We start from the raw sequence: 12868 nt of genomic DNA on the forward strand, positions 1-12868 counted from the left end.
ATTGATCATTTAAATTTGCTGCTTAGTTGAAATATCTGCAAACGTGTCATGTCATACATGCATATCCAAATCTTTTATGTCTGTACATCCTGTTTAATTACGATTTTTCCATGCGCCAAACTTTATTACCTCCACGCCGTTTTTAAAATAGAAAAAGTGGAAACTCCACAGGTCGCTCAACGCAACAAAAACGAAAATGCTGCAGGCTCGGTCCGATTGAGCCTGTTCATGGACGGCAGTTAAAATGCATGTTACCGTCCACGCCCTCGAGCCCCGGGTCGAGCAGAACCCAACACTTACACATGCTAAAAGTACAAAAAACAATTTAGAGACATCCACAGAGACATTTCTTGTTTTCCGATAAAGACAGATGTTGCAATTAACGATTCTGTATACCGTATTCCGGATTAAATTTCCATTGGCTAAAACAGCATAATATTTCATTTAATGTCAATAAATAGTGATTGATTTATTGTTTACAGTGATTGTAATTTATTTATAGTTTAGCTACAATTATTTCGTTGGTTTTTATGTGTAGGTAAAAACTTAAGCAACCATATATCTGACATAATTTAATATCTATCCGAATAAACGTATATATTTATGTATGTTAGAAAAAAAATGTTGTGCAGGTATTTGAGTATTATAGAATTTTTTTATAGAATAGTATTTTCAACGCAGTATTCAAAAGGTAATTGTGAGGTGACTGCTAAAAGGGTGTCGCCTATATTGTCATGAAAACTGAACATTATTAAAAACTTAATGAAACTTATCGTCCGTAAAAAGTCTCCTCGTACATTCAGTCAGAGCTGTTACGTTTTGACCTTTTTACATCTTTCGGCAAGACATTTATGTTGTTAGTGGTACTGTTTAGATTTTAGCTTAAACATTTCGGCTTTGGTGGTTCTAATACTCCCGATTTCATAGCTTTGGGTATTGTATAATCGCCCTTTGGATATGGTGCCTGCTTTTGATTTTGTTTTTTGCCAGTTTCTGTGATATGCAGGCTCTGTATTGTCAGATGCCCTTTCTATATTTCAGTTTGTTTAGTTCTGCCCTTTGTTTTCTTGTTTAGGGCAAGCCCATTAATTTAACTGGGAACCATACGCCGCTCTTCATGGAATTGCACACTAGTGTTTCATTGTGCACCACCGTATAAACACATCGGCAGATGTCTCTAAATTGTTTTTGGTACTCGTAATATGTGCAAATGTTCAGTTCTGCTCCACCCGGGGCTAGATGGCGTGGACGATAGCATAGCATTCCACCACCGTCCATGAACAGGCTCAATCAAACCGAGCCTACAACATTTTCATTTAATTCGTGTTGTTCTATTGTCATGTTTCTTTTTTAAGTGGCAAATGTCTTTCATTTGTAACAAATGTACTACTTAACAACAGTGTTATTTTTCAAAATTATGACATCTTATTCTGCGGATATACATTGTCACATATGAAAGTTACGGTGTAACAACTAACGGTTTCATATGTGTCAACGGATCTTAGCTTCTAAATAACCATTCCATTACAGGGAAGTACTCGTTATTTGTCAAAAAGGACAATTCTTGGATCCAGTTCCTGGCGAAGAATATGTCAGAGGCTCAATCATGGTTTGACCAACTCCAAAAAGCAAGGGAAGACACTGAACTAACTCCAAAAAGCGGTGGAATTCATACGCATTTGTGATTGGGATGAAAATACCATTGCAGACAATGCCTTGGAATTATATGCATGGGTAATAGGGGGTTTTATTTTCATTTTCAAAGAACTTTTCAACAAGGCTTGTCGTTTAATTAAGGTCAAAATGTCTCCCTTTTATTTGCATATCTTGACTTGCGGTTATCATTAACGTATTGTTCTGTTACATGTACATCTCTTGTCCTTACAACATTGTGTTTTCATCTCCTTGATAGCACACCTTCTTGTATTGAATGTTTTAATTTACAAATGTTGCTTGAGTATTTTTTTTTTTGTATATGTTACTGAATACTTTGAAATCAGGTTTAAATCGGTTAGCCTTTTCACCTGATATGTCATGTTGGAAGTCATTGTGTCATTATTTAGGTTATTAAAGCTTACTCAAATTCCATGTCAGATGTGAACTGAACAGATAGAGCTGGTTCTTTGATATATTTTAAGAATTTTGATTTTTAGAGAGATGTCCATGGCTCTACAATAAATTTTAAGAATGTTTATTATAAGAGAGATATTTCTAGTTCTATAGTAAACTTTAAGAATGTTGATTCTTGGAGAGATATCTCTTGTTCTATAATAAATATTAAGAGTGATAATTCTGAGAGAGATGTCTACACAATTCAAAGGTATCTTCTTTACCAACTACTTATGACGGGTGTGTCAATTTTGAACAGTCATTTATTTATTGTGAGTAAACGACTACCAATCAGCTTATGGGAAAAGGCATTCTAAATTGTAACATAATATAAGAAACGTAGTTAGGAAATGTTACTTGAAGTGGCGTAATTAAAAAAAAGCAATAAGATATCGCGAGAGTAAAATCAAAGACTTCCACCAAACATACGTAACACGGTTTTCTTGACGGCATGGTTATACAGCGAAATGGTCTACGAGAAGTAATAATTATATAACACAAGATATAAAAAGTACAAACATTTTAAAGAGCCTATTTTGAAAAAAATCGAAACAATAATAATTCAACTTCCCTTTAAGCCTTAATGTAGTGACAAGGTGAGCTTTTATGATCGCCTTTCGTCCGTATTCCGTCCACAATTGCTTGTGAACACAATGGAGACCACATTTTGTATTCAATTTTAATCAAACTTGCACACAACTTGTATTGGCATAATATCTCGGTTTCTTTCGAAAACTGGTCAGATCCCATCATGGGTTCCAGAGTTATGGTCCCTTAAAATGCCAAAATGTGCTATTTTTGTCTTGTGAACATGATAGAGACCACATTTTGTAATCAACTTAATCAAACTTGCACACAACTTATACTGGCATAATATCTCGGTTCCTTTCGAAAATTGGTTACATCCTACCATAGGTTCTAAAGTTGTGGCCCCTTAAAGGGCCAAAATTTGCTATTTTTGCCTTGTGAACACGATAGAGGCCACATTTTGCAATTGATTTTAATTAAACTTGCACACAACTTGTATTGGCATAATATCTCGGTTTCTTTCGGAAACTGACCAGATCCCATCATAGGTTCCAGAGTTATGGCCCCTTAAAAGGATAAAATTTGCTATTTTGGCTTTTGCAGCCATATAGAGCCATATGTATGGTTTGATTTAAGGCAAACTTCCAAAATATCTTTAACAACAATAACTCTTGGAGTCCATGATGCATCTGTCAGATCCATTCATAGGTTCCTGAGTTACGGCCCCTGATTAACCCATGAAAGAGCCAAAATTTGTTAATTTTTACCTTGTGAACACGAAAGAAGTGACATTTTATATTTGATTTTAACCAAACTTACATACAAGTTAAGTCACAATAAGATCTCAGTTCCTTTCGAAAACCGGTTTGATTCCATCATGAGTTCTAGAGTCATTGCCCCTGAAAGTGGCAAGATTTTCTATTTTGACCCTTTCAGCCATATAGAGGTTTCATTTATGCTTTGGTTTGATACAAACTTGCACAGAATGTTTATTTTAACGATCTCTAGGCCTGGGTCGAAACTGGATCATGTTGGGTAAAAAACTAAGTCATCAGGTCAAATCAAAGGATAAGCTCGTTAACAACCTAGAGACCATATTTAGTCGCCATATGACCTAAAATTGTTTCGGTGCGACGTTAAACCCAACAAAATATAAAAAAAATAAAGAGACCATATTTATGATCCTATCTTCATGAAACTTGGTCAGAATATTTATCTTGAAGACTCCTAGGCCATGTTTAAAACTGGGTCATATGGGGTCAGAAACTAGGTCACCAGTTCAAATCAAAGGAAAAGCTTGTTAACACTCTTGAGGCCACATGTATGATCCTATCTTCATGAACCTTGGTCAGAATGTTTGCCTTGATGATTCCTAAGCCAAGTTTGAAACTGGGTCATGTGGGGTCAAAACCTAGGTCACCCGCTCAAATCAAAGGAAAAGCTTGTAAACATACTATGGGCAATATTTATGACCCTACCTTCATGAAACTTGGTAAGAATGTTTTTCTCGATGATTTCCATGCCATGTTCGAAACTGGTTCGTGTGGGGTCAAAAACTAGGTCACCAATCGGATTAAAGGAAAAGCTTGTTCACACTGCAGAGGCCACATCTATGACTCTATCTTCTTGAAACTTGGTCAGAATGTTTATCTTGATGATTCAAAGGCCAAATTTAAAATAGGTGAGCGATATAGGTTCATCATGACCCTCTTGTTTATATATGAGAATTTTTATTTTGTAATAAGAAGACTCTCAGCCTATCTTTAACATACTGCAATATTTATCATGTTTAGTTTGTATACAGGGGCGTCGGAAGTGGGGTCGCAGGGGCCGCGACCGCGGCCCCAATAATTTGCCCAATAACGATTTTTTGTAAATTCATAAGTTGGAGTCGCAGGTTCGCGGACCCAATATTTTGTATAGTATATTAAATTTTGCTTCGCGTTAAACAATACACGCTGTCCAGATTAGTGTGTTACCGTGGTGACGGTGACACGATCGGGGGTGTTAATTGGAGTCATACACACGTGTCCGTGATTGGACTTAATTACGCATGAACAAATCAGCATGTTTTTAATTGGCATGTCTTTAGTCAATGGATTGTTTAAGCTATACCCAGCCGCAAAGATCTAAGGTATTAACTTATAAAATTCAGAAAAATAATTATCATGTTTTTATTTAATGAAAGAGGTAAGTGTTAGGCCTAAAACAAAAAATTCTTTGTTTCCGGTAACATGCTCAAAAAAAATTAGGGTAGGTAGGTCGGAAAAAAATTTTTTTTTGGAATTTTTTTTTTATTAAGGGAGACTTTTCGGAAATTATTTTTGTGTCAAAAAATGAATACAAATAAGGGGGTTATGCCTTTAGAGCATCAGTAAGTTGATTTCTAACATCACTGGCCATGTTTAAAGCATAAAAAGTGCAGTTTTGCAACTTTTTGTTAAAAAGTTGAAAAAAAAATTCTCCAAGGCCATAAAAACATTTAGGGTCGGGCCAAAAAATTAGGGTAGGTCGGGATACCGGAAACAAACAATTTTTTTTACGCCTTAAGATTTATCACACCGCTTAGATGTAAGGAATTAATTACATAAATTGTTTTTACTCAAAAAATGATATTTCAAACAAAAATAAGAAATGAATGTAACATGTATGATTATTGTTCAATACATTAAATACAAAAAAAAACATACATGCATTCTTTGTATTGTGTTATACATTATTAATTCTGAAAAGAGTTTATTAAGCTTTATTTTGCTTATAGTCATGTAAATAGTAAGAAAATACTGGAGACTTGAGATGCGATTCAGTACCCTTAAAATGCACCAGAACTCGCCATTTATGATCCTGTTTTATAAAAAAAATTTCAGGGGGAGGTCCCTCTTACCCCCCCCCCCCTTACGGGAGGGGGATGCCCCCTCTCGTACCTAACCCCCACCCCCTTTCGCGGCCCCAATATCAAACAGCTTCCGACGCCCCTGGTATATAGTGTGAATAAGTTCTGTCAATGATTTCTGTATTGTTGGTTTTGTTTTACTTTCATTTGACATACAGTGTAAATAACATCTAAACGTAATTATTGTATATGTATATACGTATGATATTTTAAAATGTCATTGTAAATGCAACAATGTCATTTATTAATCGTTGATTTCATATGACATGTTGAACGTTGAAATTATATGCTTTCCTTCAGTTTAAGTTTAATACAAAAACATATCTGGGGATAATATATGACGCCTTGTCTGCCTGTCCGTATGTTCGTTCCGAATCCCTTGTCCGGATGGCTCATTCAATCTTGAAAAAAAAAAACAAAAAAAAACTATGAACCGATCTTAATCTCTCCGTTTAAAATTTGTGGTTCTTTTACGATTTACAAAATTATCTGTATTGTGTAAAACCCGTATAGCTCATCTTTAAAGTTTTAAGAGATATTGTTCAAACATACAGATGAATTCAATTTTTGGTAGAATTACTACCCGTTGAAAACTGAGTGTCTAAAAAGATGTCTTGCGATTTTTCCTACATTATTTTTCTCGATATTGACATAACGTACCTTAACCCTTACCCTGCTAAATTTATAATGAACTTGTCCACCTTTCAATTTAGACAGTACCATTAACTGTTAAAGGGGTTCTTATCAAAAAGTTACTGATGGAATGGCGAACAGTTCAGATCTTGATCAGACTGCACGGATGTGATCTGCACTGGCCGCAAAGGCAGAATCAGTCGTGTCAGGCATGATAAGGGTTAACACATAGTGTTTCCAACTCTTTGGTTATTATATGATTCATTTACTAATTAGTTGACACTTTGTAGGTGACGTGGTGTTTTTGTATCATTGCTAATAGTTGATACTTAATTCAAAATTACTTTCAAATCTTTTGGTAAGCTTTGATAACTCCTGTCGTAAGTTGTGTTGTTTTTCGTGTGATTAAGCTTAATTGTAGTCGATGTCATAGTTAATTTTACAGGAAATATTTCACCAAATACGTTGGTTGATGCATAAGTGTCTATACAAATCGGTGGAGCGTTATTGTACATAGTCACATGGTTATGATACTTAATCTATGATAGGGATATCATTTTTTAATATAATTTAATCTTAAATTGGCAACAATTTTTGTTAGTACATATTAGCAAAGGAACTGAGCATGATGTTTAATTGAAGGTGTGCTAAATATTTTACTTACTTGTGTGTTTTTCAAACTGTGTTCAAATTGTGTTGAAAAAATGAAATTGACGCCTAGTATAATGCATAGATAGTGTAAATAACTTATTTTATTGTGCTTATTTTCCTTGGAGTTTTATTTGTATTGACTTTTTAATAAGCATATAGTGTAAATAGTGTTAACATTTCTACATTTTTGTGTAAGCAAATTATATCTTAAAGCTTACCATTCATTATCTATACTTATCACATGTTTGACGTCGCGTGAGTGTTATAAAGTTATTAAATAAAAATGATAATACACTAGTGTAATAAAGCTTTGACGTCGACGTCATTCATTGTATAAGCGACGTCGGTCAAATTGTCTTCTTTATGTAGTAAAAGAAAGTCGAATCTTTGATGTTTCGACAAGAAAGGCTAACATGTGATAAAAAGAATATTACATTTGTGACTTTCCACATTGAATTTATTAAACTCGTTGAATAAAATTGATAAAATGCTCGGCAGAGCCTCGAATTTTATCAGTTTATTCAACGAGATTAATAAATTCAATATGAAAAGACACTCATGTAATATCCTCTATATATGTAATATTATATCAATTATTTACTTTATTATCGCATTAGTTTAATTTATGATTTCCTTCAAAAAGTAGCCGTCTTCTTCGTGCATTATTTGTTCATCCTGAAATCATTGTTCGGATCAGACTGCGTTTCCCTATCGTATTTCAGTAAATTGATGGTTTTGAATGTATTTGGCTGTAACAATCAGAATGTATCAGAATGCATCATTCACCATACATAATTATGACGTACATGTATCATACTGATTAAGTCTCGATTTTATCATTTTGAGGCATGCTATAAAAGATTTTAAGAAACTTCCTATTCGATTTCCATGTAGCCGCTCTTGCAGATAGTCCAACCTGTCAAGCCATTGATAAATATTAAATCCCCAACTAGAAATGCATAATTGCGAGAAGAACTTATCTCAATGCAAAAAAGTTGTCAGATACATGCATATTGTATGACGTCAGAAAAGGTTTTAAGTCTAATAAAATTAAATCATATTCACTATTTAAGCTCAAATTTAGATATAAGGTAGGAATATTATTTGTGTCATTGACTGATATCTTGTACTATGTTTATCAAGATCCCTTGGAAGCAAAGAATGCAACCAAGAAAAATAATAGCTGACTCGGTTTGATTGAGTCTGTTCATAAGAGGTAATGAAATGTGTAACACCTCTCATGCCCCCTAGCACCGGTTTATGCGGAACTCTATTACACATAACCTATGCTGAATGGACTCCATGATCCCAAAGGACCAGAAAATATAACAACACTGAATCCAAGTACGGGGAGACATTTTACAGCCGCCACACGACACTTAAAGATTGCTGTTGTGATAGTTAATAAAATCTGTAAAAACGACCCCTTGGAAGCAAAGAATGCAACCAAGAAGAATAAAAGCAGACTCGGTTTAATTGAGTCTGTTTAAGTAACATACTCGGATTAGAAGTTATGGCCCTTTGAAATTGTACAAAATGTTCTATTTTGTATTCCGAATAACTCCTGGTATAAACTATCAGATATGCCTAACCTTAACTTGCGCATATTGTCAGGATAATTATGCTGTTTGTTAAACTAATGAGTTATGGTTCTTAACATTTATTATAATTGCCAAGACAAATGATTTGTCTTGAAACATTGAAAGTTGTTTTAAATAGCTTTTGAAACAGTCTTCAAAAGATGTGGCCAATAGTTACATACTTATATATGTACATCTTAGTGTATTTGTGTTCTAAGGCAGCAGAAACAATGGCTGTATTTATATCATTTTGTTTTATCTGCCCCTTTCAATGTTTTAGATTTTACGATAGAAACTGAAAACTTTTGATATCCTAATAGATATGTATGTATATTAGCCGTCACTTGTCTGCAATAGTTACCAAATTACATCTCTTTGCATTGTTGTTATTCATTCGTGAAAATGAAAACATATTGGCACATTTTCGTGTCCACGGTGTATTCGGGAAGCATATGACAGTCTTTGTTTGATAACTACATGTACTCAGACTACTTTATAATTTGTATGATAGTTCCCCACTTACAATGTTACAATGTATTATTTTCTGACAAGCGACTTATTAATGAATGAATCAATCAATTGAGTTTTTGTATCAAACCACTGTCTTTTCGTGCAATATTTGAATTGAATAGCGATAATTATCAACATCTACATATTCTTTATCTTTTACCAAGTGTAGAATTTTGACGATTTTAATGTAGAATGAAACATAAACGTATCATTATTACTAGGATATTGAAGGTCGTCCGACGTCATAACTTTTAGACATACTACAGTGGAACACCGCTCGCTCGAGCATCGATGACTCGAGCACCCGGGCTCGCTCGAGCAATTCATGTAGTCCCAGCCGATTTTATTCTATTTTCTATGTAAAATTACCATGGCTGGGCCGAGCATCGATAACTCGATCGCTCGAGCATAACACCTGGTCCCTGTGTATTAATTTACTCTTTGTTGCTTATGACAAACTCGAGCAGAGGTGTCAAAATTTTTTCACACCTTCGGTTGTCAGAATGTATTGGTTATTTTAAAATTTTCGCACACCGTAAGAATTGCATGGTCTATTTCCCGACTATCGTAAATGTTTGTTTGTCGGTATATTTGACCTGATAATGAGATTAATTATTGAGGAAAGGTGCAAGAAAAAATTTATTGATCAAAATTGTTATTGATTATTACTTTTCTCTGCGGGATCTAGAAGATAATTATGAGATTTTAATATTTTATTCAACAGTTGTTTGCATGCAGATAAAGGAAATAATATAGACTTTTTCATAAAATTGAGACGATAATTATGAGATCTTAATTTGGAGAAGAAAATTGCGAATTCGATTACAGTATTTCATATAAAAAAAATAAAATGTCTTAGCTGTTTCTTCACATGTGCCATTTACGATCTATCATAAAAAACGTTTGTAATACGTTTTTTTGAAAATGTCACGAGTGTGTTATTATTATGCATCACCGTTTCCTCTGCAAATGGTCTCGATGACCATTGGTAAAACAAACTTCAACTTTCTTCGTATGTTGGTCAATGTTTGGGCCGCTCGAAACCATGGATAACTCGAGCATATTGCTCATCCCCTTGCGACCTCGAGCGAGCGGTGTTTCACTGTATTTGACATTGCCATTTGAAATGTAGTGCATGTACATATATAATGTTAAAAAAAACTCCGTTACGGAGGTCATAACTTTTAGACATACTATTTGACATTGCCATTTGAAATGTAGTGCATGTACATATATAATGTTAAAAAAAGCTCCGTTACGGAGGTCATAACTTTTAGACATACTATTTGACATTGCCATTTGAAATGTAGTGCATGTACATATATAATGTTAAAAAAAACTCCGTTACGGAGGTGATAACTTTTAGACATACTATTTGACATTGCCATTTGAAATGTAGTGCATGAACATATATAATGTAAAAAAAAAACTCCGTTACGGAGGTTATAACTTTTAGACATACTATTTGACATTGCCATTTGAAATGTAGTGCATGAACATATATAATGTTAAAAAAAACTCCGTTACGGAGGTTATAACTTTTAGACATACTATTTGACATTGCCATTTGAAATGTAGTGCATGTACATATATAATGTTAAAAAAACTCCGTTACGGAGGTTATAACTTTTAGACATACTATTTGACATTGCCATTTGAAATGTAGTGCATGTACATATATAATGTTAAAAAAAACTCCGTTACGGAGGTTATAACTTTTAGACATACTATTTGACATTACCATTTGAAATGTAGTGCATGTACATATATAATGTTAAAAAAAACTCCGTTACGGAGGTCATAACTTTTAGACATACTATTTGACATTACCATTTGAAATGTAGTGCATGTACATATATAATGTTAAAAAAAAACTCCGTTACGGAGGTCATAACTTTTAGACATACTATTTGACATTACCATTTGAAATGTAGTGCATGTACATATATAATGTTAAAAAAAACTCCGTTACGGAGGTGATAACTTTTAGACATACTATTTGACATTACCATTTGAAATGTAGTGCATGTACATATATATTGTTAAAAAAAGCTCCGTTACGGAGGTGATAACTTTTAGACATACTATTTGACATTACCATTTGAAATGTAGCGCATGTACATATATAATGTTAAAAAAAATCTCCGTTACGGAGGTGATAACTTTTAGACATACTATTTGACATTACCATTTGAAATGTAGCGCATGTACATATATAATGTTAAAAAAAACTCCGTTACGGAGGTCATAACTTTTAGACATACTATTTGACATTACCATTTGAAATGTAGCGCATGTACATATATAATGTTAAAAAAAAAACCCCGTTACGGAGGTCATAACTTTTAGACATACTATTTGACATTGCCATTTGAAATGTAGCGCATGTACATATATAATGTTAAAAAAAACTCCGTTACGGAGGTCATAACTTTTAGACATACTATTTGACATTACCATTTGAAATGTAGCGCATGTACATATATATTGTTGAAAAACCTCCGTTACGGAGGTCATAACTTTTAGACATACTATTTGACATTACCATTTGAAATGTAGCGCATGTACATATATAATGTTAAAAAAAAACTCCGTTACGGAGGTCATAACTTTTAGACATACTATTTGACATTACCATTTGAAATGTAGCGCATGTACATATATAATGTTAAAAAAAACTCCGTTACGGAGGTCATAACTTTTAGACATACTATTTGACATTACCATTTGAAATGTAGTGCATGTACATATATATTAATGAAAAACCTCCTTTACGGAGGTCATAACTTTTAGACATACTATTTGACATTACCATTTGAAATGTAGCGCATGTACATATATAATGTTAAAAAAACTCCGTTACGGAGGTTATAACTTTTAGACATACTATTTGACATTACCATTTGAAATGTAGTGCATGTACATATATAATGTTAAAAAAAACTCCGTTACGGAGGTCATAACTTTTAGACATACTATTTGACATTACCATTTGAAATGTAGTGCATGTACATATATATTGTTGAAAAACCTCCGTTACGGAGGTCATAACTTTTAGACATACTATTTGACATTACCATTTGAAATGTAGCGCATGTACATATATAATGTTAAAAAAAAAACTCCGTTATTGAAGTCATAACTTTTAGACATACTATTTGACATTGCCATTTGATACATGTCATGATATGTATTATACTCGTTATACTTTTTACTTTTTTACTTTTCATATCTGTTTTTTTGTTAGCAAGTTGTATCTTTTTATTTTGACCTCTCTATCCCCCCTCCACCTCTCTAACCCCCATTTTTTGGGTAGGGCACTTAGATAAGCCATTGTCCTTACGTCAGTCCTTTCGTTGGCCCGAGTCTTTGTCGCACCTGTCTCAGTATGTATTTGACCTAGAGTCATCAAACCTCGTAGGACTGTTGATCAGTATAAATTGTGCTCCTGCCTCACCCCCAATTTTTTAGTTGGGGCACTTAGATTAGCTCTTGTCCGTACTTCAGTCCGTTCGTCCGTCCGAGTTTGTGTCGTGCATGTCTTAATAATAGTTGACCTAGAAACATGAGCACTGACAGAAATATTCGTTAGCAAGAGAATTTGTGCTCTATGGCTTTTGTTTGGGTTTTCACTCCACTAGATTATGACTCTTTACTTAGTCAAAAGTTTGCTTTAACCTTTGGCTTGGAGTCATGAAACTTTACAATAATGTTGTTCAGCATGTAAAGTTAAGCGTCTATGGTTTTGTTTCGCTTTTCCCTTTTACTCTAACTTTAATACCGCCCCCCCCACCCCACCACCACCCCACCACACACACACACACACACACGCACACACTGATGATTTGTACCGTTATATGTTATATTTGTTGGGGATCTTTTTGTTTGTTATTTAGTAACAACATAAACTTTTCAATGTCTTTTTTATTATATCATATTAATGCAAAAACAGAGAGAGAGAGAG

General features: G+C 33.9%; 1 protein-coding gene across 1 annotated transcript in view; it reads left to right on the forward strand.

The window, feature by feature from the left end:
* Positions 1-11402, forward strand: part of LOC123549721 (uncharacterized) — a 31913-nt gene extending 20511 nt beyond the window's left edge. Inside the window, exons 9-10 of the mRNA XM_053545025.1 lie at positions 1531-9145; positions 10079-11402. Of these exons, the coding sequence (XP_053401000.1) occupies positions 1531-1685 (155 nt within the window). The 3' untranslated portion in view covers positions 1686-9145; positions 10079-11402. The remainder of the gene's footprint in view (positions 1-1530; positions 9146-10078) is intronic.
* The last annotated feature ends 1466 nt before the right edge of the window (positions 11403-12868 follow it).

Source organism: Mercenaria mercenaria, chromosome 6 (assembly GCF_021730395.1).
Source record: "Mercenaria mercenaria strain notata chromosome 6, MADL_Memer_1, whole genome shotgun sequence".
Taxonomy (NCBI): Eukaryota; Metazoa; Mollusca; class Bivalvia; order Venerida; family Veneridae; genus Mercenaria; species Mercenaria mercenaria.